The sequence below is a fragment of the Oncorhynchus mykiss genome, chromosome 8 (genome assembly GCF_057628025.1).
Source record: "Oncorhynchus mykiss isolate SJ-2025 chromosome 8, ASM5762802v1, whole genome shotgun sequence".
NCBI lineage: Eukaryota > Metazoa > Chordata > Actinopteri > Salmoniformes > Salmonidae > Oncorhynchus > Oncorhynchus mykiss.
Genome location: NC_143029.1, coordinates 79,735,689 through 79,761,831, shown reverse-complemented (window position 1 = coordinate 79,761,831; position 26,143 = coordinate 79,735,689). Strand labels below are relative to the sequence as shown.

General features: G+C 44.7%; 1 protein-coding gene across 1 annotated transcript; it reads right to left on the bottom strand.

The window, feature by feature from the left end:
• Positions 1-25,968, bottom strand: LOC110530993 (nuclear receptor ROR-beta). The gene is made up of 9 exons (XM_036986339.2): positions 25,463-25,968; positions 9,888-9,973; positions 9,554-9,695; positions 7,559-8,077; positions 6,708-6,835; positions 6,433-6,565; positions 5,001-5,108; positions 4,637-4,860; positions 1-3,848 (listed from the first exon to the last, which is right to left on the bottom strand). Exons 1-9 carry the CDS (start codon positions 25,467-25,469, stop codon positions 3,684-3,686), a joined length of 1,512 nt encoding a protein of 503 aa, XP_036842234.1. The 5' UTR covers positions 25,470-25,968; the 3' UTR covers positions 1-3,683.
• Positions 25,969-26,143: the final 175 nt, after the last annotated feature.

The following is a 26,143-nucleotide window of genomic DNA, read 5'->3' as shown; positions in this document are numbered from 1 at the left end:
TTCAAAAGAAAAAGAAATACTTTTATTATATTCTTTAAAGCACATGTAAAGTATCCCAACATACAAGAATGTACATTGAGCTGAGTAACTTATTTACTCTTTGACTGACAATATACCTATTGTAAATTTTGTCTTAAGGGGAATAGAGAGGAAAAAAAGTTTCTGTTTTTTTAAAGGTTTTCTTTAAAAAAATAGATCACAAGACAAAAATGTGATGACATAACAGGAGGAAAAAGATCAAAGACCAACAGAAATAACACTCACAACAAAAGCAACATTAAATCCCAAGAATAACATGTTCTAAAAATATGTATATTTTTTAGATTGTGTCTTGTAAAATTCAGATTGTGTTATAATATTGAGAATAAAGGGGAAAGATCTCTGACACTGTGTGAGTAACATTCACAAACAAAGATTACGAACAGAGTGATCAAGGTTATAGGTCTTGTCTTAGCTGCAAGGTGAGAGGAAAACACTGCTAGTAGAAGACACTGCTAGTAGAGAGAGAATGACAGAACAGAGCTAGCTCCCTGAGTGGCTACGAGTCACTTTTAGCCCTTTGTGGAGTGAGTTCATAGAACCTTATTCTCAGTATTCTGTTGTGGAACTTTACAGTTCAATAAGAACAAATAGAATCAGGATATGTTGTCTGTCCATGCTCCTCAAAGGGTTAAGAGATGCCCTGTCTGACTCATAAACCTTATACAAATGATGTCTAACTCAGGCGGGTAGCTGGTAGCTGGGTCCAGCCTTAGACTTGTGCTCGCCCAGTGGGATCCTGGAAAGGAAAGATCTTTGACATTTGGTGAGGAGTAGATGACACGGAAACAGCAATGTACAAAAATAATACAGTTGATCCAACCAGTAAAGAGAGTTTACACACAGACAATTTAACTGTAACCCAAAGACAAGGCATTAGTGAATGGGAGACTATTCCTATTGGCTGGATGTTGCTGGTTAGGGACTCTCACAGAGGAGCTGTTCTCCTCAAGTCTCTTTGTTATTCAGAGTTCATAAAGTATCCTCGTCTCTTCTTATGTTCTGTCTTCTGCTGTTTCTTTCACCCAGCGTGGTCTCATGAAGCAAGAATCCGTTTCATTGACAATGTTGGGCCATTCTACTAGAGACCCTCCTTTGCCTTCGTGTGATTGGGCTGCCTACCTTGGCAGTGTTCACTATGCAAAGAGTGTTCAGCCTCCCGAATGGTCAAATGACATACATTGCGTAACCCCATTGGGTTGCTATGGGGGTGGGTGTTGCCATGGAAACCCGACTCTCTCTCTCTCATGGGAAGAAGGTGAGCGGCTGAGGTTTCTCATTGCATTTTTTTAAGTCTACAAAGGGCAGCACCAAACACTGTCAGAAGTGCCTATGTCTGTAAGTGTGTGACCATTCTGTGAGTTTGCTATAAATCAATAAAGAATAATTGACCAATAAGGCCATGACCAAGTAGTGTGGCATGTCATACCTGTTTATATCCTCATTTGTAACAGAGGAATAACTGAATGATAATCTTGGTCTCTTAGGGCTGGTGAGTACATACATGTCCAACATACATGCAGTCTACATATGGGTACCACTGAGAACTGTGTCTTTGGGACTATAAATGAAAGAACCCTGGGTCTGTTGAGTAGAACCATAGCATTACAATGATTCTAATTCAACCAGTCAAACTGTCCCAGAGTGTTAATGGTGGGGCAAAAAAGTATTTAGTCAGCCACCAATTGTGCAAGTTCTCCCACTTAAAAAGATGAGAGAGGCCTGTAATTTTAATCATAGGTACACTTCAACTATGACAGACAAAATGAGAAAAAAAATCCAGAAAATCACATTGTAGGACTTTTTTATGAATTTATTTGCAAATTATGGTGGAAAATAAGTATTTGGTCACCTACAAACAAGCAAGATTTCTGGCTCTCACAGACCTGTAACTTCTTCTTTAAGAGGCTCCTCTGTCCTCCACTCGTTACCTGTATTAATTGCACCTGTTTGAACTTGTTATCAGTATAAAAGAAAAGTCCACAACCTCAAACAGTCACACTCCAAACTCCACTATGGCCAAGACCAAAGAGCTGTCAAAGGACACCAGAAACAACATTGTAGACCTGCACCAGGCTGGGAAGACTGAATCTGCAATAGGTAAGCAGCTTGGTTTGAAGAAATCAACAGCGGGAGCAATTATTAGGAAATGGAAGACATACAAGACCACTGATAATCTCCCTCGATCTGGGGCTCCACGCAAGATCTCACCCCGTGGGGTCAAAATGATCACAAGAACGGTGAGCAAAAATCCCAGAACCACACGGGGGGACCAAGTGAATGACCTGCAGAGAGCTGGGACCAAAGTAACAAAGCCTACCATCAGTAACACACTACGCCGCCAGGGACTCAAATCCTGCAGTGCCAGACGTGTCCCCCTGCTTAAGCCAGTACATGTCCAGGCCCATCTGAAGTTTGCTAGAGAGCATTTGGATGATCCAGAAGAAGATTGGGAGAATGTCATATGGTCAGATGAAACCAAAATATGACTTTTTGGTAAAAACTCAACTTGTCGTGTGGAGGAAAAAGAATGCTGAGTTGCATCCAAAGAACACCATACCGACTGTGAAGCATGGGGGTGGAAACATCATGCTTTGGGGATGTTTTTCTTCAAAGGGACCAGGACGACTGATCCGTGTAAAGGAAATAATGAATGGGGCCATGTATCATGAGATTTTGAGTGAAAACCTCCTTCCATCAGCAAGGGCATTGAAGATGAAACGTGGCTGGGTCTTTCAGCATGACAATGACCCCAAACACACCGCCCGGGCAACGAAGGAGTGGCTTCGTAAGAAGCATTTCAAGGTCCTGGAGTGGCCTAGCCAGTCTCTAGATCTCAACCCCATAGAAAATCTTTGGAGGGAGTTGAAAGTCCGTGTTGCCCATCAACAGCCCCAAAACATCACTGCTCTAGAGGAGATCTGCATGGAGGAATGGGCCAAAATACCAGCAACAGTGTGCGAAAACCTTGTGAAGACTTACAGAAAAAGTTTGACCTCTGTCATTGCCAACAAAGGGTATATAACAAAGTATTGAGATAAACTTTTGTTTATTGACCAAATACTTATTTTCCACCATAATTTGCAAATAAATTCATTAAAAATCCTACAATGTGATTTTCTGGATTTTTTTCCCTCATTTTGTCTGTCATAGTTGAAGTGTACCTATGATGAAAATTACAGGCCTCTCTCATCTTTTTAAATGGGAGAACTTGCACAATTGGTGGCTGACTAAATACTTTTTTGCCCCACTGTACATTCGGTGTGTGGTTCTGGCTGGTGCATTGGTGGTTGTCAGTGAGGTACATTCATGACGGGGTTGGGGAGCATCGATGTTCTAATGGTAAATGATCTATGTTCACACTGTAGAATATGCATATTGCCCATTAGTTTGTCCAAAGTGCTACTATACAAAAGGACCCTGAAGGTGAAGTCCGTAGTGTAAGGTGCATGGCCTGCTAGGATAGTGGAGGAATAACGCCACAGCATGCTGGGAAACTGAGTATTTTAAGTCCTGGATTGTCTAGTTAACTGCTGGTTATTTCTGAGTTCAATATTTATATCCCTCGCTCAATCTCCCCTTTCACTTCTATATCTCCACACTTTTCTTAACCTGCCTCTTACACATTCACTCCATATTTCTCTCTAGGAGCTGTTTGTAGAGTCAGGTAGAGAGATCTCACTCCCGAACACTTCCCGATAGAGTGGTGGGAAGCTGAATGCTGTCTCGGGGTGAACCAGACGGAAGAACTCCAGCTTGTTGACGTGGAGATTACAGATGGACTTCATCATCAGCAGCTTGGACACCATCTACAGGAGAAGAGGACACCGGGACAAGTCAGGAAAATACACTCAATATCTATGGACATGGTGGGATGGAAGAAATCCAGAGAACGCATGAAATGTGTATGGACGTAAGCTAAGTTGCATGGGATAGATCCGGCTTACAACACTAGACTGTTTAACTGTTTGTTTTAGTTTGATTTAAAGGATGTCTACAGCAGCGTTTCCCAGCTCCAGTCCTCTAGAACCCCCAACAGTACACATTTTAGTTGTAACCCTGGACAAACACCTGATTCAACTTGTCGAGGGCTCGATGATTAGTTGACAAGTTGAATCCGGTGTGCTTGTCCGGCTCTACAACAAAAAATGTGCACTGTTGGGGTTACTGGAGGACTGGAGTTGGGGAACCACTGGTTTACTCTACAGCACAGGGCCTTAAGGCCCCATAAAATATGCTTATGCAGCTGTTTGGAATATTCTGTAGAGGACCGTATCATAAAGTGCTTGGAGAGGAGACGTATGCTACACCAGTGATTCCCATATGGTGGATCTCAGCCAATGACAACTGGGTCATGGCTAGAGGCTGTGGGCTGTGTTTTGTCATCGTGCCGTGTGCTGAGTATTCCCGCTTATGGCTAGAAGGGATCTAGCTTTTATCAAACTAACCTCAAAAGTAGAATTTTGTGGCATTTTGGCTAACCCTAACCCTTTTCCTAAACTTAACCCAATTCTCTTAGCCTGCTAAATTTGTTCCCCAAACCTGCTACAAAAAGTAAAATCTGACGTTAATTTGACAAAATCTGGATCCCTTCTACCTGGTCTAGTTTCTCGTCGGAGGCCCCGCTCATGTGCAGACTGTGTTGCAGAGCCAGGAAGAGCTTCTCCTGCAGCTTCCGGACCTTCTGGCTGTCGGTCAGCCATGGTCGCTCTGGGGACAGAAGGACAGCGGCGCTGAACAGAGCCATTTCCTCATCAGTTAGCTGCAGGCAGCAGAGACCTTTAGCCAAGTCAAACACGGCACTGACCAGGTCATCGCAACCTGCAGAGAAAAATCCCAATATTAGATATGCACACATCATATTCCACTGAATTGTATTTGGAGTAGTTAACAGTATCAGCTCTATACATTCTAAATACTGTATCAGACAAGGGGTAGGCTAACCTATTTGAGGTGCTTACCGAGGGCTTTGAAGAGCTGGGCGGAGGCAAACTTGCCATCAAAGAACATGGTGTTGGTGTTAGCGTTAAACGCCCTGCACATCCTGATCAACAGCACCTCCAGACAGCCTGCAAAGGCAACCATCGAGAGCCACAGAAATGGAGAAAGAGGAGTGAGTGGAAGAGGGGGATGTTAGAGCACAGAAGATGTTACGACATGCAGAAGAAAAAACACCCAAAGGAAAGTAAAACATTCCAGATTGGAGGATAGCAGATGTAAGTCATTTCAACTATTTGAAAGTGTGCAGGGCAATAAGGATTATCAAGAATTTATCAAAAGGGGGTTTCAAACATTCATTGAGTTATCGTCAAATCAACGTGTGTGTGTGCAGATATAATGGTTGTTCAATGATATAAATATGTTTCAGAGACAGTTTAGTGAAATGGATGTTTCAGAGACGGTTTAGTGAAATGGATGTTTCAGAGACGGTTTAGTGAAATTTATGTTTCAGAGTCGGTTTAGTGAAATGGATGTTTCAGAGTCGGTTTAGTAAAATGGATGTCTCAGAGACGGTTTAGTTAAATGGATGTTTCAGAGACGGTTTAGTGAAATTGATGTTTCAGAGACGGTTTAGTGAAATGGATGTTTCAGAGACGGTTTAGTGAAATGGATGTCTCAGAGACGGTTTAGTGAAATGGATGTTTCAGAGACGGTTTAGTGAAATGGATGTTTCAGAGACGGTTTAGTGAAATGGATGTCTCAGAGACGGTTTAGTGAAATGGATGTCTCAGAGACGGTTTAGTGAAATGGATGTTTCAGAGATGGTTTAGTTAAATGGATGTCTCAGAGACGGTTTAGTGAAATGTATGTCTCAGAGACGGTTTAGTGAAATGGATGTTTCAGAGATGGTTTAGTTAAATGGATGTCTCAGAGACGGTTTAGTGAAATGGATGTCTCAGAGACGGTTTAGTGAAATGGATGTTTCAGAGATGGTTTAGTTAAATGGATGTCTCAGAGACGGTTTAGTGAAATGTATGTCTCAGAGACGGTTTAGTGAAATGGATGTTTCAGAGTCGGTTTAGTGAAATGGATGTCTCAGAGACGGTTTAGTGAAATGGATGTTTCAGAGACGGTTTAGTTAAATGGATGTCTCAGGGACGGTTTAGTGAAATGGATGTTTCAGAGACGGTTTAGTGAAATAGTCGGAGCAGTGATGTGTGGTTTGTAAAAAACAAAAAGAGCACAAGGAAGAAGGTTGGAAAAAAGAAGGACAAGATAAAGGACTTCTGCAATTTCTTCACTCATTACAGGAATGTGCTTCAATGTTATCCATGTTTGTTTGTATGTGTGTGTGTAAGAAAGAGCGTTCACATAACAATCAGTGTGTGCATGTCCTAAAGTGGTTTGAGCGGTACGTGTAATCTGGATGTGTGCATGTATAAAGGTACGAACCTGCTTTGAGCAGAATTATCTGGTCGTTCTGACACAGGTCCATGAAGCCAGTGATGCGTTTGGCAAACTCCACCACGTACTGGATGGCATTGGTGATGTGGTGGGCACACTGCTGCCACATAAACTCTTCAGACTGGGAGAAATAGAGAAATCATAATTTAATACAACAATAATGCAAGACATTAGTGAGTAGCTGTGTGTGTGTGTGTGTGTGTGTGTGTGTGTGTGTGTGTGTGTGTGTGTGTGTGTGTGTGTGTGTGTGTGTGTGTCATCACCTTGCACTGGAAGTTGCGGGTCTCCTCAGGTGAGTACTGAATCCCACTGTATGTCAGCCTCTTCAGGTCGTCAGAACTGTACTGACTCGTCTCCAAGTGGGACTTGACCACACTCTGGGTGATACGCTCTGAAACAAAAACGGCACACTCTGGGTGATACGCTCTGAAACAGAAACGGCACACTGTGGGTGATACGCTCTGAAACAGAAACGGCACACTGTGGGTGATACGCTCTGAAACAGAAACGGCACACTCTGGGTGATACGCTCTGAAACAGACACACACTCTGGGTGATACGCCCTGAAACAGAAACACACTCTGGGTGATACGCCCCGAAACAGAAACACACTCTGGGGGATACGCCCTGAAACAGACACACACTCTGGGTGATACGCCCTGAAACAGAAACACACTCTGGGTGATTGGCCCTGAAACAGAAACACACTCTGGGTGATACGCCCTGAAACAGAAACACACTCTGGGTGATACGCCCTGAAACAGAAACACACTCTGGGTGATACGCCCTGAAACAGAAACACACTCTGGGTGATACGCCCTGAAACAGAAACACACTCTGGGTGATACGCCCTGAAACAGAAACACACTCTGGGTGATACGCTCTGAAACAGAAACGGCACACTCTGGGTGATACGCCCCGAAACAGAAACACACTCTGGGTGATACGTCCTGAAACAGAAACACACTCTGGGTGATACGCCCTGAAACAGAAACACACTCTGGGTGATACGATCTGAAACAGAAACGGCACACTCTGGGTGATACGCTCTGAAACAGAAACGGCACAATTTTGATGGTGATGTTAGTTGTAGAGATAGTAATAGATTTCGTACCTATATCCATTAGAGTGCAGTCATTGGCCAGTGGCTCCAGCAGCGCGGCTTGTGTGTGCGACAACATCTGGTACTCATGTTTGATTCCATTGGCGTCTGTGACATCCAGCAGATTCTGCTGCGGCGAGTTCTGATTGGACGAATTGTTAGAGGATGATGACGATGATGAAGAGCTTGAGGTGTTCCCGGTGCTTCCGCCGTGGCCTCCCAGCAGCTCCAGGCTGCAGTACTCGTGGGCCTCCTCCGGGGTCAAGGGCAGGTCAAACAGGTCGGGGATGTCATCCAGGTCACTCAGGGTGGAGCTGGAGCCGCCGCTGCTGTAGGAGTGACTGAGCTCCCTGTGCCTGTCCCCCTCGCTGTCTCCCCCTGCCACATCTTCCCTGGTCAGGGACAAACCCTGTTTCAGACACCCCTGGTTCACAACCTCCTGGTTCAGAAGCTCCTGGTTCTTCTGGTGCTTCTGAACCTCAGAGTACAGGCTGTCTCGCTGCTTCTTAGACATACGGCCAAACTTCACCGCTGGAGAGAGACAAGATAAGTATCAGAATGTACATATATCTATCTATATACAGTGCATTCGGAAAGTATTCAGACCCCTTCACTTTCTCCACATTTTGTTACGTTACAGCCTTATTGTTTTTTCTCCCCTTAGCAATCTACACACAATACTCCATAATGACAAAGCAAAAACTGGTTTTTAGACATTTTTGCTAAATATCACATTTATATAAGTATTCTGACCCTTTACTCAGTACTTTGTTGAAGCACCTTTGGCAGAGATTACAGACACAAGTCTTCTTGGGTATGACGCTACAAGCTTTGCACACCTGTATTTGGGGAGTTTCTCCCATTCTTCTCTGCAGATCCTCTCAAGCTCTGTCAGGTTGGATGGGGAGCGTCGCTGCACAGCTATTTTCAGGTCTCTCCAGAGATGTTCAATTGCGTTCAAGTCCGGGTTCTGGCTGGGCCACTCAAGGACATTCAGATATTTGTCTCGAAGCCACTGCTGCGTTGTCTTGGCTGTGTGCTTAGGGTCGTTGTCCTGTTGGAAGGTGAACCTTCGCCCCAGTCTGAGGTCCTGAGTGTACTGGAGCAGGTTTTCATCAAGGATCTCTCTGTACTTTCCTCCGTTCATCCTTGCCTCGACCCTTACTAGTCTCCCAGTTCCTGCTGATGAAAAACATCCCTACAGCATGATGATACCACTACCATGCTTCAGCGTAGGGATGGTATCGGCAAGGTGATGAGCTTGAGATTCCTCAAGACGTGACGCTTGGCATTCAGGCCAGAGTTCAATCTTGGTTTCATCAGACCAGAGAATCTTGTTTCTCATGGTCTGAGATTCCTTTAGGTGCCTTTTGGCAAATTCCAAGTGGGCTGTCATTTGCCTTTTACTGAGGAGTTGCTTGAGTCCGGCCACTCTACCATAAAGGCCTGATTGGTGAAGTGCTGCAGAGATGGTTGTCCTTCTGGAAGGTTCTCCCATCTCCACAGAGGAACTCTGGAGTTCTGTCAGAGTGACCATCAGGTTCTTGGTCACCTCCCTGACCAAGGCCCTTCTCCCCCGATTTCTCAGTTTGGCTAGGTGGCCAGCTCTAGGAGTCTTGGTTGTTACAAACTTCTTACATTTAAGAATGCTGGAGGGAACTATGTTCTTGAAGACCTTGAATGCTGTAGACATTTGTTGGTACCCTTCCCCAGATCTGTGCCTCGACACAATCCTGTCTCGGCGCTCTACGGACAGTTCCTTTGACCTCATGGCTTGGTTTTCGCTCTGACATGCACTGTCAAATGTGGGACCTTATATAGACATTTTTATTTAATCCATTTTAGAGTAAGGCTGTAACGTAACAAAATGTGGGAAAAGTCAAGGGGTCTAAATACTTTCCGAATGCACTGTATATACAGTATGTCTGTGTGGAAATAAGTGTTGACCACCTGTCATGAGTTTTCCTCTGGGCTCCACGCACGTCTGTGTGTGTGTGTGTGACTCACCGTCCCGGCTCATGCCCAAAGCCAGACACTTCTGCAGTCTGCAGTGTTGGCAGCGGTTGCGGTTGGTTCGGTCAATAAGACAGTTTCTCTGGCGGGAACACGAGTACATGGCGTTGTTCTGCTGGCTGCGGCGGAAGAACCCCTACACAAAGGATGAGTCAAATGATTACATAATGTATAGAATTCCAGTATCATAAACCTACATGTTACAAAATGGAATAATTATTTCATTGATCACAACTAAGGATATTTTCAATTGCAGCTTGTCTTTGTTTCATATTGTTAAAGAACACATGAAGAAGGTAAAGAAGAAACCCAACTACTACTAGCTCACCTTGCAACCTTCGCAGGTAATGACCCCATAGTGGATACCTGAGGACTTGTCCCCACAGATCTTGCAGGGTATTACTTCTATTTGAGCTGGAGAGAGAGAGAGAGAGAGAGAGAGAGAGAGAGAGAGAGAGAGAGAGAGAGAGAGAGAGAGAGAGAGAGAGATTACAAAAGCTGTGAAGCTCAACCCATCAAGTGAGTTATTAAACCTGTATTAAAACCTAATGAGAATCCATAAAAATATTACCGCCCTGCCAAGTCTACAGCTAGTAGATCTCAAAATAAGGCTATGAGTTGGGACTAATATGGCCGCACACAAACAACTCTCACTATTGAGTAACACCCCGGCTGAGGCCAATCTCTCTCTTGGGGCACAGCCAAGAGCTCAGATCATGACCAGATTTCATTGCATAATGTGTTGCAACGTTCACACATACATTATATAGACACACTGCAGGGCTAGCACTGGAAGATTCTGATACGATGGAGGGAGGACTTTTTTCATTTGTCTCGTTTAGAAAACCTTTTGCGTTATCTTTCTCACCTTCTCTATTTTATTTTTTAAGCAGTTTGAAATGCATCCCCTGTAAGAAATGTGCTCTATAAATACAGTTTGATTGATTGAATATTGGCATTTGCAACAGGTTTACAGGTTTCCACCTGGCATGTGGCTATGATCAACATCTTGTGAAGTGAGAGGCAGGCTGTCAGTTTGGCTCTGCCTTGCATGCTCTGAGTGTCATAGCAGCAGAATGAAAGGTGTTACGGTGCGTGAATGAGGACCCAAAAGCGAATTAATGTAAACAGAGCTTCTTTAATAACCAAACATAGGTAGGCTCAGATGGACCGGCAGATTCCGACAGGACAGGACAAGGTTGCAGCAAACATGACGATAGTCTGGTTCAGGCATGACTAACACAAACAAGAATCCGACAAAGACAGGAGCAGAAAGAGAGAGAGATATAGAGACCTAATCAGAGGGAAAAAGGGAACAGGTGGGAAAATGGGTGAACGAGGTAGTCAGAGAAGACAAGGGACAGCTGGGGGAAAGAGGGGGAGAAAAGGTAACCTAACACGGCCAGCAGAGGGAGACAGGGTGAAGAGAAAGGACAGAAACAAGACACAACATGACAGTACATGACAGTACCCCCCCACTCACCGAGCGCCTCCTGGCGCACTCGAGGAGGAAGCCTGGCGGCAACGGAGGAAATCATCGATCAGCGCACGGTCCAGCACGTCCCGAGAGGGAACCCAACTCCTCTCCTCAGGACCGTACCCCTCCCAATCTACTAGGTACTGATGACCACGGCCCCGAGGACGCATGTCCAAAATCCTACGGACCCTGTAGATGGGTGCGCCCTCGACAAGGATGGGGGGGGGGGGGGGGAAGACGAGCGGGGGCGCGAAGAACGGGCTTGACACAGGAGACATGGAAGACCGGGTGGACGCGACGAAGATATCGCGGCAGAAGAAGTCGCACTGCGACAGGGTTAATGATTTGAGAAATACGGAACGGACCAATGAACCGCGGGGTCAACTTGCGAGAAGCGGTCTTAAGGGGAAGGTTCTGAGTGGAGAGCCAAACTCTCTGACCGCGACAATATCTTGGACTCTTAGTTCTACGCTTATTAGCAGCTCTCACAGTCTGCGCCCTATAACGGCAAAGTGCAGACCTGACCCTCTTCCAGGTGCGCTCGCAACGTTGGACAAAAGCCTGAGCGGAGGGGACGCTGGACTCGGCGAACTGAGATGAGAACAGCGGAGGCTGGTACCCGAGGCTACTCTGAAAAGGAGATAGCCCGGTCGCAGACGAAGGAAGCGAGTTGTGGGCGTATTCTGCCCAGGGGAGCTGTTCTGACCAAGACGCAGGGTTGCGAAAAGAAAGACTGCGTAAGATGCGACCAATAGTCTGATTGGCCCGTTCTGCTTGACCGTTAGACTGGGGGTGAAAGCCGGAAGAGAGACTGACGGAAGCCCCAATCAAACGGCAAAACTCCCTCCAAAATTGAGACGTGAATTGCGGACCTCTGTCCGAAACGACGTCTGACGGAAGGCCATGAATTCTGAAAACATTCTCGATGATGATTTGTGCCGTCTCTTTAGCAGAAGGAAGCTTAGCAAGGGGGATAAAATGAGCCGCCTTAGAGAACCTGTCGACAACCGTAAGAATAACAGTCTTCCCCGCTGACGAAGGCAGTCCGGTGACAAAATCTAAGGCGATGTGAGACCACGGTCGAGAGGGAATGGGAAGCGGCCTGAGACGGCCGGCAGGAGGGGAGTCACCGGACTTAGTCTGCGCGCAGACCGAACAAGCAGCCACGAAGCGACGCGTGTCATGCTCCCGGGTGGGCCACCAAAAACGCTGGCGAATGGAAGCAAGCGTACCCCGAACGCCAGGGTGGCCGGCTAACTTGGCAGAGTGAGCCCACTGAAGAACGGCCAGACGAGTAGGAACGGGAACGAAAAGAAGGTTCCTAGGACAGGCGCGCGGCGACGGAGTTTGAGTGAGTGCTTGCTTTACCTGCCTCTCAATTCCCCAGACAGTCAACCCGACAACACGCCCCTCAGGGAGAATCCCCTCGGGGTCAGTGGAGGCTACTGAAGAACTGAAGAGACGAGATAAAGCATCAGGCTTGGTGTTCTTAGAGCCCGGACGATAAGAAATCACGAACTCGAAACGAGCGAAAAACAGCGCCCAGCGCGCCTGATGCGCATTAAGTCGTTTGGCAGAACGGATGTACTCAAGGTTCCTATGGTCAGTCCAAACGACAAAAGGAACGGTCGCCCCCTCCAACCACTGTCGCCATTCGCCTAGGGCTAAGCGGATGGCGAGCAGTTCGCGGTTTCCCACATCATAGTTACGTTCCGACGGCGACAGGCGATGAGAAAAATACGCGCAAGGGTGGACCTTGTCGTCAGAGAGGGAGCGCTGAGAAAGAATGGCTCCCACGCCCACCTCTGACGCGTCAACCTCGACAACGAACTGTCTAGTGACGTCAGGTGTAACAAGGATAGGTGCGGATGTAAAACGATTCTTGAGGAGATCAAAAGCTCCCTGGGCGGAAACGGACCACCTAAAGCACGTCTTGACAGAAGTAAGGGCTGTGAGAGGAGCTGCCACCTGACCGAAATTACGGATGAAACGACGATAGAAGTTCGCGAAGCCGAGAAAGCGCTGCAGCTCGACGCGTGACTTAGGGACGGGCCAATCAATGACAGCTTGGACCTTAGCGGGATCCATCTTAATGCCTTCAGCGGAAATAACAGAACCGAGAAATGTGACGGAGGAGGCATGAAAAGAGCACTTCTCAGCCTTCACAAAAAGACAATTCTCTAAAAGGCGCTGGAGGACACGTCGAACGTGCTGAACATGAATCTGGAGTGACGGTGAAAAAATCAGGATATCGTCAAGGTAAACGAAAACAAAGATGTTCAGCATGTCTCTCAGGACATCATTGACTAATGCCTGAAAGACAGCTGGAGCGTTAGCGAGGCCGAAAGGAAGAACCCGGTATTCAAAGTGCCCTAACGGAGTGTTAAACGCCGTCTTCCACTCGTCCCCCTCCCTGATGCGCACGAGATGGTAAGCGTTACGAAGGTCCAACTTAGTGAAAAACCTGGCTCCCTGCAGGATCTCGAAGGCTGAAGACATAAGAGGAAGCGGATAACGATTCTTCACTGTTATGTCATTCAGCCCTCGATAATCTATGCAGGGGCGCAGGGACCCGTCCTTCTTCTTAACAAAAAAAAACCCCGCTCCGGCGGGAGAGGAGGAGGGGACTATGGTACCGGCGTCAAGAGCTACAGACAAATAATCTTCGAGAGCCTTACGTTCGGGAGCCGACAGAGAGTATAGTCTACCCCGGGGGGGAGTGGTTCCCGGAAGGAGATCAATACTACAATCATACGACCGGTGTGGAGGAAGAGAGGTGGCCCTGGACCGACTGAACACCGTGCGCAGATCGTGATATTCCTCCGGCACCCCTGTCAAATCACCAGGCTCCTCCTGTGAAGAAGAGACAGAGGAAACAGGAGGGATAGCAGACATTAAACATTTCACATGACAAGAGACGTTCCAGGAGAGGATAGAATTACTAGACCAATTAATAGAAGGATTATGACAAACTAGCCAGGGATGGCCCAAAACAACAGGTGTAAAAGGTGAACGAAAAATTAAAAAAGAAATGGTTTCGCTATGATTACCAGAAACAGTGAGGGTTAAAGGTAGCGTCTCACGCTGAATCCTGGGGAGAGGACTACCATCCAGGGCGAACAAGGCCGTGGACTCCCTTAACTGTCTGAGAGGAATGTCATGTTCCCGAGCCCAGGTCTCGTCCATAAAACAGCCCTCCGCCCCAGAGTCTATTAAGGCACTGCAGGAAGCTGACGAACCGGTCCAGCGTAGATGGACCGACAAGGTAGTGCAGGATCTTGAAGGAGAGACAGGAGTAGTAGCGCTCACCAGTAGCCCTCCGCTTACTGATGAGCTCTGGCTTTTACTGGACATGAAGTGACAAAATGACCAGCAGAACCGCAATAGAGACAGAGGCGGTTGGTGATTCTCCGTTCCCTCTCCTTAGTCGAGATGCGGATACCTCCCAGCTGCATAGGCTCAGCACCCGAGCCGGCAGAGGAAGATGGTAGTGATGCGGAGAGGGGGGCAACGGAGAACGCGAGCTCCTTTCCACGAGCTCGGTGACGAAGATCAACCCGTCGCTCAATGCGAATAGCGAGTTCAATCAAGGAATCCACGCTGGAAGGAACCTCCCGGGAGAGAATCTCATCCTTAACCTCTGCGCGGAGACCCTCCAGAAAACGAGCGAGCAAAGCCGGCTCGTTCCAGCCACTGGAGGCAGCAAGAGTGCGAAACTCAATAGAGTAGTCTGTTATGGATCGATTACCTTGACATAGGGAAGACAGGGCCCTGGAAGCCTCCTCCCCAAAAACAGATCGATCAAAAACCCGTATCATCTCCTCCTTAAAGTCCTGATACTGGTTAGTACACTCAGCCCTTGCCTCCCAGATTGCCGTGCCCCACTCACGAGCCCGTCCAGTAAGGAGAGATATGACGTAGGCGACACGAGCAGTGCTCCTGGAGTAAGTGTTGGGCTGGAGAGAAAACACAATATCACACTGGGTGAGGAACGAGCGGCATTCAGTGGGCTCCCCAGAGTAACACGGCGGGTTATTGATTCTGGGCTCCGGAGATTCGAAAGCCCTGGAAGTGGCCGGTGGATCGAGGCGGAGATGGTGAACCTGTTCTGTGAGGTTGGAGACTTGGGTGGCCAGGGTCTCAACGGCATGTCGAGCAGCAGACAATTCCTGCTCGTGTCTGCCTAGCATCGCTCCCTGGATCTCGACGGCTGAGTGGAGAGGATCCGAAGTCGCTGGGTCCATTCTTGGTCGGATTCTTCTGTTACGGTGCGTGAATGAGGACCCAAAAGCGAATTAATGTAAACAGAGCTTCTTTAATAACCAAACATAGGTAGGCTCAGATGGACCGGCAGATTCCGACAGGACAGGACAAGGTTGCAGCAAACATGACGATAGTCTGGTTCAGGCATGACTAACACAAACAAGAATCCGACAAAGACAGGAGCAGAAAGAGAGAGAGATATAGAGACCTAATCAGAGGGAAAAAGGGAACAGGTGGGAAAAGGGGTGAACGAGGTAGTCAGAGAAGACAAGGGACAGCTGGGGGAAAGAGGGGGAGAAAAGGTAACCTAACACGACCAGCAGAGGGAGACAGGGTGAAGAGAAAGGACAGAAACAAGACACAACATGACAGTACATGACAGAAAGGTATTCAAATGGACAAATATTGACTTTAATCATGCCTTATCTATGTGCCATATTTCATACTAACACAGATTGCCGCAGCACAGAGAATAATACAAGTAAACATAGTATGCAATAAAAAAGAGTGGGGAAATGATTTGATTAAAGTGACTTTGAAACTGAACCTGGCCATGTGTCTCTTATGCTGTCAGTCTGTCTGTGGACCCAGTGAGGTGAAAGCCAGAAATAGACAGAGTCATGTGTCAGAAACCCAGTCTCCTCACACACTATCTTTCCCTCTCACATACAAGGGGCCCATATAAGGGCCTAAAATGGAGGGCAGTCGTATGTGAAGAAAAACTTGTTTTAGTTTAAACAGAAGGAGCCGGTTGGCTATTTTACTTCACAGCAGCCATAGTACTACACAGAGACAGAAACAACCAACTCATTCGTGTGATATGCTATCACTGCTCAATCTGCCAGTCTATTTAATGTTTGTGCCAAAGACAGAGATAACGAATCTGTGTAATTTATGAAGTATGGGATATGTAGTCCCGCATGGGAGCTGTAGAGCTCTGAGAGACAGACATATGAACCATGGGATCTGTAGTCCTCTGAGAGACAGACATATGAACCATGGGAGCTGTAGTCCTCTGAGAGACAGACATATGAACCATGGGATCTGTAGTCCTCTGAGAGACAGACATATGAACCATGGGAGCTGTAGAGCTCTGAGAGACAGACATATGAACCATGGGATCTGTAGTCCTCTGAGAGACAGACATATGAACCATGGGATCTGTAGTCCTCTGAGAGACAGACATATGAACCATGGGATCTGTCGTCCTCTGAGAGACAGACATATGAACCATGGGAGCTGTAGAGCTCTGAGAGACAGACATATGAACCATGGGATCTGTAGTCCTCTGAGAGACAGACATATGAACCATGGGAGCTGTAGAGCTCTGAAAGACAGACATATGAACCATGGGAGCTGTAGAGCTCTGAGAGACAGACATATGAACCATGGGATCTGTAGTCCTCTGAGAGGCAGACATATGAACCATGGGATCTGTAGTCCTCTGAGAGGCAGACATATGAACCATCGGAGCTGTAGAGCTCTGAGAGACAGACATATGAACCATGGGAGCTGTAGAGCTCTGAGAGACAGACATATGAACCATGGGAGCTGTAGAGCTCTGAGAGACAGACATATGAACCATGGGAGCTGTAGAGCTCTGAGAGACAGACATATGAACCATGGGAGCTGTAGAGCTCTGAGAGACAGACATATGAACCATGGGATCTGTAGTCCTCTGAGAGGCAGACATATGAACCATGGGATATGTAGTCCTCTGAGAGGCAGACATATGAACCATGGGAGCTGTAGAGCTCTGAGAGACAGACATATGAACCATGGGAGCTGTAGAGCTCTGAGAGACAGACATATGAACCATGGGAGCTGTAGAGCTCTGAGAGACAGACATATGAACCATGGGAGCTGTAGAGCTCTGAGAGACAGACATATGAACCATGGGAGCTGTAGAGCTCTGAGAGACAGACATATTAACCATGGGATCTGTAGTCCTCTGAGAGACAGACATATGAACCATGGGAGCTGTAGAGCTCTGAGAGACAGACATATTAACCATGGGAGCTGTAGAGCTCTGAGAGACAGACATATGAACCATGGGAGCTGTAGAGCTCTGAGAGACAGACATATGAACCATGGGAGCTGTAGAGCTCTGAGAGACAGACATATGAACCATGGGAGCTGTAGAGCTCTGAGAGACAGACATATGAACCATGGGATCTGTCGTCCTCTGAGAGGCAGACATATGAACCATGGGATCTGTAGTCCTCTGAGAGGCAGACATATGAACCATGGGATCTGTAGTCCTCTGAGAGGCAGACATATGGAAACTAATTTACCTCTCAGAGATTTAATGCATTGTTGTTGTGGCATTACATGTGAAATAAAGGGTAAAAGTCTGCTGTTCTCTCCTCTAAGTAATGAAGAAAAGACACAGAGCAACTGGGCCAGCTGCATGTAGGGCTGGGCGATATATTTAATGAATTAGAATGTATGTTTTTGCGCGATATTCAAAATACCTGTATTGCAAGAATCCAGGTTTTAAAACACAATTATCTACGTTATTGTCATAGACTGTTCTCTCTGCTACCGCAAGGCAAGCGGTACAGAAGTGCCAAGTCTAGGTCCAAAATACTTCTTAACAGCTTCTGCCCCCAAGCCATAAGATTCCTGAACAGCTAATCAAATGGCTGTTTTACACCGATGCTACTCTGTTTATTATGCCTAGTCACTTTACCTCTACCCACATGTACATATTACCACAATTACCTCGACTAAACTGTGCCTCCGCACATTGACTCTGTACTGGTAACCCCTGTATATTGTCTCACAACTGTTATTTCATTGTTGCTCTTTAATTAATTAATTAATTAACATTTTTTACTTCAGTTTATTTTAGTAAATACTTCCTTAACACTTATTTTTCTTAAAACTGCATTGTTGGTTAAGGGCTTGTAAGTAAACATTTCACTGTAAGGTCTACACCGGTTGTACACCGCATGTGACAAATACAATTTGATTTGGCATTCTGAGAAATAAGGTAGGGCATTTGATTTCAACATCTGAACAAAGTGGACAGGCTAGCATGCTACTCAAACAGTTGGAGACAGGTAGAAAGGGTGTGTTCATAACAATTAAAAGGCCTAGTTAGCTACTTCTGCCAAGTTAGCTAGCAAATAAATCAAATTTGACTAAACTTTTCATATAAATATTAGCTGGCTACTCACTAGCACGTGGGTTTGTGTTTGAGAGATTATTCATGACACCTGTGTTCATTTTCTATAATGCCTGCATAATGCATGGTTCTGGTTAACTTGTAACAAAAATGGCATTATCATAGACTGACTTTAAAGCCAGATGAACGATTATTGCAAAAAAAAGCAGGTTAAACTATGTTGATAAAATAATAGCATTATTAGTGGGTCTTATGGTTGTGAAAGGTTTATAATTTAGCCTATGTATAATTTCACAAATCCTGTATTCATTAGATTATTACTGACTGTTTGAAATGCAGTGTATTTGACCTTTAATTGTACAACAAAGCTTATTTGGAGAAAACATTAAACAATATATAATATATATATATATAACGTAAATCGTCCGACATGATTTTCAGGCCATATCGCCCAGCCCTAGCTGCAGGCATGTAATGGAAAAGCATCTCCTGTCTTCTGCCCTCTCTTTTCTCTCCAATCTTCCGCTCGGTTATATAACTCGTCTGCAAGCATTTCACAAACACACTCGCTCAGTTATATAACCCTCATCTGCGAGCATTTCATAAACACTCCGCTCAGTTGTATAACTCTCGTCTGCGACCATTTCATAAACATACTCATTCAGGGAGGTCACTCTAGCTACCGCCCCGCCTCCTCTCTGCCGCTGCAGCTCCCATTTGCTGGGGTCGGGCAGGGCCTGTCGGGGGTTGGTTGTGTGGGATATCGGTCAGGCGCGGTAGCCTGTCACGCAATTCTGTCCTACTGACACACTTTCTCACCGAGGGGAGGGTAGGCAGGGGGTAGTCAGGCGCTTTCACACTGTGTGAATAGGGCTCTCTACCCCAGGTTTTAAGGTGGAACTCAACTAGACTTTGAGCCTCCGAAATGCACAGCTGTCTACTTAATATCCAGCATATAAATAAGTAAATAATGATACAATAAAAATCTTAATTCTAAACAGTTGTTTGAAAGTGCTCTAATGAAAATTATTCTTATTACTGTAGTTCCCACTGATAGTCTTCAGCTCGATAAGGGTGAGTGAAAGAGTGAAGACTTGATAAACACTACGTAATGGATGAAATGAAAGACAACCCAAGGACACACCCATAAAGCCACTAGGTACGGTAGCTGGCTTGGTGCCAGTAGGACTATGCACTATCAGCTGTATGGCAGTATCATATCTGCTATCTAATCTGACTACTCTCTTTGAAATTGAGCTTCTGCTTCAACTAATTATGTTCTTGACCCCAGTTTAAGGCAAGTCAGAAGATCAGAATAACACAGACCTCCATTTGTAACAGTTCTGCCATAACAAATATTTGCATATGTATTCAGACTCTTCTGCTTTGCTAAAACAAGAGATAAAATAAGATGGCCATCTAAAGCCTTATCTACAGAACTGCATCTTGTTTTAAAGCATGTCATGTTCTGCAAAATAATGAATAATCAATTTTGCATTATAAAGCACTGAGAAATGCTGTGGTAACCACTACACGATGTATTTGTCACATGCACCGAATATAACAGGTGTAACCTTACTGTGAAATGCTTACTTACAAGCCATTAACCAACAATGCAGTTCAAGAAAGAGTTAAAATAAACTAAAGTAAAAATAATAATAAAAAGTAACACAATAAAATAACAATAATCAGGGGGTACCGGTACTGAGTCAATGTGCAGGGGTACAGGTTAGTCGAGGTCATTTGTACATGTAGGTAGGGGTAAAGTGACTATGCATAGATAATAAACAGCGAGTAGCAGCAGAGTAAAAACAAATGGGGGGGGGGGGGGGGGGGTTCGTATACACTACCCTCCATAACGCGCTGCGGTCAGATGCTGAGCAGTTGTCATACCAGGCAGTGATGCAACCGGTCAGGATTATTTTGATGGTGCAGCTGTAGAACTTTTATAGGATCTGGTGACCCATGCCAAATATTTTCAGTCTCCTGAGAGGGATAAAGTGTTGTCGTGCCCTCTTCACGACTGTCTTGGTGTGTTTTTACTATGATAGTTCGTTGGTGATTTGGACACCAAGGAACTTGAAACTCTCGAACAGCTCCAGTAGAGCCCTGTCAATGTTAATGGGGGTCTGTTCGGCCCTCCTTTTCCTGTAGTCCACGATCAGCTCCTTTGTCTTGCTCACATTGAGGGAGAGGTTGTTGTCCTGGCACCATACTGCCAGGTCTCTGACGTCCTCCCTATAGGCTTGCTCATCATTGTCGGTAATCAGGCCTACCACTGTTGTGTCGTCAGCAAACTTAATGATGGTGTTGGAGTCATGTTTGGCCACACAGTCGTGGGTGAACAGGGAGTACAGGAGGGGACTAAGCACGCACCCCTGAGGGGCTCCAGTGTTGAGGATCAGCGTGGCAGACGTGTTGTTGCCTACCCTTACTACCTGGGGCCGACCCGTCAGAAAGTCCAGGATTCAGTTGCAGAGGGAGGTGTTTACCTCCAGGGTCCTTAGATTAGTGATGAGCTTTGTGGGCACTATGGTGTTGAACGCGGAGCTGGATGACTGGTGAGAGTTGGGTGTCATCAGGGACTGACAGACTGGTGACATCATCACTCAACTTTGGCTGCCAGACCAATTCCCTTTCACTGGTGACTGATCCTCCTGACTGACCCAGCCAGCCACATTTCACTTTGTTTTTCATAGTAACACGCAAGTGCACAAACAGAGACAGAGTGAGGGAGATAATACAATCTATGTCGACCAAAGGTCTACTCTGAGAAGATGACGTACTCATTGACTCTTAACACTCACACATTTAACTTAGGCTTATGAGTACAATACACACAGGCAACTGAGACAGGCTGAGTGCGCTCAATAAACCTTTTAAACTCCAGTAACAAACTTGAACCACTTTTGTGCTTTAACTTCTTTCTTTTTACAGTTCTGGGCAGGGCATGTTACAGTAAATGTTATGTAATGCCTGTGAAAAGCTTTGATCTGAGGGAAGTGGAATTCTATTGCAAATTAATCATTCAACATTAGGGTGTGTCCCAATTGTCTGAAGTGGCTTCCTTCCCTTTCTCCTCTCCATTTCCCTCAACCAACACTGATGGGAAAGAACTGGACTTGTGAAAGCCAACTCCCAGTAGGTATTCATATTGCTTGCATATTTCCTGTGTTTTCAAATCAGTGCAGGAGGCCATAGAAAACAGAGAGAGTGTTGCCTACTAGACCATCCCTCTGTAGGCAAACCAAACAGTATCACATTACACGAAACATAATGAGCAGTTATTGCTGCATACAAGGCCCCTCTAGTCAAGTCCAGTGTAACAGTGTAACTGATCCTTTCCTAACGGAGGTCAGTTTACCACTCACTCTCCACTCACAAAACAAATTATTATTTGCACTTTGGCTGTGCAATAAGTATTTAAATCAACTCTGATCTGACATGGAATGCAAATATTACCACGTAGTACTAAAATCCATTAGAGGGGGGTTACTGCACAGGTGTGAAGCTGTGTGAAGCTGTGCTGGTGATAGATTGTTAATGACATGTAAAAGAGTGAAAAACTAGTCACTAATCACAAAAAGAGGAAGAGCATCACGCAATAAAACTATTAACAATAAAAAAGGTGCAAAATAAATTCTTTGCCAAAATGATTCCATAGACAAACAAAAGGTTAAAAAAACTATACAAACAAAAAACAAAAAACAAAAAGGAATTCTCTTTAGGTCTCAGCAAACGAGAGACTTCTTAAAATGGTATTTTCAGGCCAGTGAGCCAAAGAACTGGGGTTGTTTACATTTCAATATCCTGCCAGCCAGTGGAACTACCCTCTATAAACCCAAAAAATCTCCCTCCCTCCCTCCCTCCCTCCCTCCCTCCCTCGCTCTACAAACAGATTAGGAACAGAGTACCCTCACTATGCCAAAAGCCCTCAATCCAAACAAACACTAAATACTATAATTCATGAAAAAAATATACATTTTATATGCTACAATAGCAATATGTCTATCAGTTACTATGTTGTTACATTGTTGTGACAGCCGCAGACTGTAACTGTAACAAGTCTTGGTATGCCTTTTGACTGCAGTAATATTGTAAAATTTAAAATATAAAATATATTTAAAATATATTGTAAAATTTTAGAGGCGGCATCGTGAGAAGACAATCAGCAACAAAAGTAGCAGTAGCTGAACATTGCCGCAATTCAGAACCTTTAATCACAATCTTTCTGTTTGTTCATTTTTTTCAATCATGTCTACTATTTTGTCTGAGTCTCTCTCTCTCTCTCTCTCTCTCTCTCTCTCCCTCCCTCTCTTGTTGCAATTTTAGAGGCGGCATCGTGAGAAGACAATCAGCAACAAAAGTAGCAATAGCTGAACATTGCCGCAAATCAGAACTTTTAAATCACAATCTTTCTGTTTGTGAATTATTTTCAATCATGTCATCTGTCTCTCTCCCTACCTCTCGCTCTCATCCCTCCTTCTTTCCCTCCTTCTCTCCCTCCCCTCCCCCACTCCCGAGCTGCCCAGTGACACGATCCTACCGGACAAGCTAAATGCCTCGAGCCAAGAAACACTGAACCATGCATAAGATCACCAGCTGTTCTGGAAGACTGTGTGATCACGCTCTCCATAGCCGCTGTGAGTAAGACCTTTAACATCTCTGCGGACCGAACCCGTTAGCGGGATTAAATTCGACAACATACGGTGATCGCTACATAAATAGTCATATTAAACATTAATGAAAATACAAGTGTCTCACATGTTTCGAAAGCCTAGACAGATTACCAGGGTGCATACTCAGAGCATGCACTGACCAGCCAACAAGTGTCTTCACTGACATTTTCAACCTCTCCCGAACCCAGTCTGTAATGCCTACATGTTTCAAGCAAACCATCATAGTCCCTGTGCCCAAGAACGCCAATGTAACCTGTCTAAATGACTATCACCCTGTAGCACTCACATATGTAGCCAATAAATGCTTAAAAAGGATAGTCATGGCTCACATCAACACCATCCTCCCAGACACCCTGGACCCACTTGAATTCGTCTACCGCCCCAATAGATCCACAGATGACGCAATCTCGATTGCATCCACACTGCTCCTTCCCGTGTGGACAAAAGGAACACCTACGCGAGAATGCTGTCCATTGACTGCATCTCAGCGTTCAACACCATGGTGCACTCCAAGCTCATCACTAAGCTATGGGTCCTGGGACTGAACACCTCCCTCTGAAACTGGATCCTTGACTTCCCAGGTGGTGAGGGTAGGCAACAACACATCCGTCACGCTGACCCTTAACACAGGGGCCCCTCATGGGTGTGCGTTTAGTCCCCTCCTGTACTACCTGTTCACCCACAACTCCAACACTATCATACATTTTGCCAACGACATAACGGTGGTCTGATCAAATTTGGGGTGGCAGGTAGCCTAGTGGTTAGAGCATTGGGACAGTAACCGAAAGGTCGAATCCCCGAGCTGACAAGGTAAAAATCTTTCGTTCTGCCCCTGAACAAGGCAGTTAACCCACTGTTCCTAGGCCGTCGTTATAAATAAGAATTTGTTCTTAACTGACGTGTCTAGTTAAATAAAGTTCTCGTTACTCATTGTGTATCTATTATTACGTGTTTCACTTTTCTATTATTTCTTTCTCTTTTTGCATTTTTGGGAAGGGCCCGTATGTAAGCATTTCATTGTTAGTCCACACCTGTTGTTTAGAAAGCATGTGAAGAATAAAATTACATTGAACTTACTTTACCAGTTGTATGTGCTGCTCAAAAGTTGAGACAAAATATCAACAGAAAAGTATTGTTAACCTGACTTTTTAGTGAGCTGGTAGGTATTTGGTTGGTTAGGCACTAAGGTAAAGTTAGTTTTTTATTGGGTATTCGCGTTTCTCTTGTTAAAAGTTATTGAATCAAGCATTCTATGATAATGAAAATTGTATATTCTGAATCAGAGGGAGGATGGAGAGCATTTTTTGTTAGTGTTAAAAAAAAATGATTCAGATTTCAATCTTCAAAAAAAATCAATCCTTCCCTGATTCAGAATATACCATTGTCATGGTATGCTTGGTTCAATTGCTATTGATGAAAGAAAACCAAATATCCCCCCAAAAAGTCAAGTAAACAATACTTTCCTGTGGATATTTTGTCTCAAATTTCGAGCAGCTGAAAGACAGCCCGCATAGACAACCAGTATAGTTTATTTACCTTTATTTCAACAGAGAAGTCATATTGAGACCAAGGTCTCTTTGTGCAGGGTTCATTTGTAAATCTGCTTCCTGTTGACTAGAGAGGTAAACTTTGTTTCTGTAAAATAAAAAAAGCTCAATTTAAATCTTAGCTTCTTAACAAGCTCATTCATATGTTTTTTAAATGTTAAATCATCGTCAATCCAAATACCAAGGTATTTGTATGCAGGGCCGGTTCAATTATATAACTATCCAATGAGTGAAATTGTAATCAATTTGAGACAATTTTATGACAATTTGAAAACAACATATATTTAGTTTTGCCCGTATTAAGCATGAGATGTAAGTTCAAATGTAATTTTATTCAACATTCAGGCTTGTAAGGAACATTTAAATGATTTTGCACAAACATGTTTCAGGCTGTATACCAATAAATTGTGTATAACAGCCTAATTAATCAGACTTTACAACCCTTTCCAACATTGTTCACACATTTAACCTAAACATTATTTTATTATGAATATATATATTATAAGCATTTTCATTAGTTACAGAAAACTCTCCAGCCTACAGCCAAGGAATTCCTATAATATTCGGAGGCAGTGGTGCACCTGGTAAGAGTAGCCAGATTATCCAGACAGGCTGAAGCAACATGAGAGATTAAGGTGAGAGCCTACGCACTTGAAAAGGAAAGCAGTTGCACTTTTAGCTAAAGTAATTTACATTTCAATAGCTTTCGATGCATTGTTTCTCGGCAAAATGAACACAGGATATATGTGACATTGAAAAGTCTACAAAGTATGGTCATTTGAATATGAATGATAATAATTCATTTACCTCTCATGTTGAATATTTATCGTTTCTGGATCAATGAATTTGACTTCATGTGGGTTGTAAATTGAATACAAATATCTGTAAAACTGTTGAAAGACCAGCATTTGCTGGCACGTAAAAAAAAACTTATTTAGCCTAATGAACTAGAAAATATTTTTTCAGAAAATAAGGCAAAAATCAGCGAGGAGAGTCTTGCGACAGTTAATTAAATGCAAAGAAATTCGACAGTTCAAGTTGCATGTTTTCCTGTTTGTCTCGATGCACTATTTCGGTAACTTCTTGACAGAATACTCCCACGGTGGTTTAGCTTGGCTTGCAAGGTTCCAAGGTTCTTGCAAGGTTCCCAGTCTACCCTGCTAACCTACTTCTCAAAGCGTGGACGAACTCACTCCGGAGGTCCCCTTGTAGTTCTCGCGGCCGCGCGCACGCGGGATCGAGTTTTAAGGAGGATTGGAGATGGGAACTTTTCAGAATGGTGCGAACATAGCGATGTATATATGATCCACTGTAAAGAACAACAACAATTAACACTTTAACTCATTTAGTCATGTTGGGTTTTAAAAATAGTTTTTTTTGCTTTCGTTTTTCATAAATCAGCATTTGTTTTTGCAAGGCAGTTTGTTCTGCACGTGTATCACACGCACAACATTACGGTAAAATGGGCAGCGTTATGATAAGAAAAAC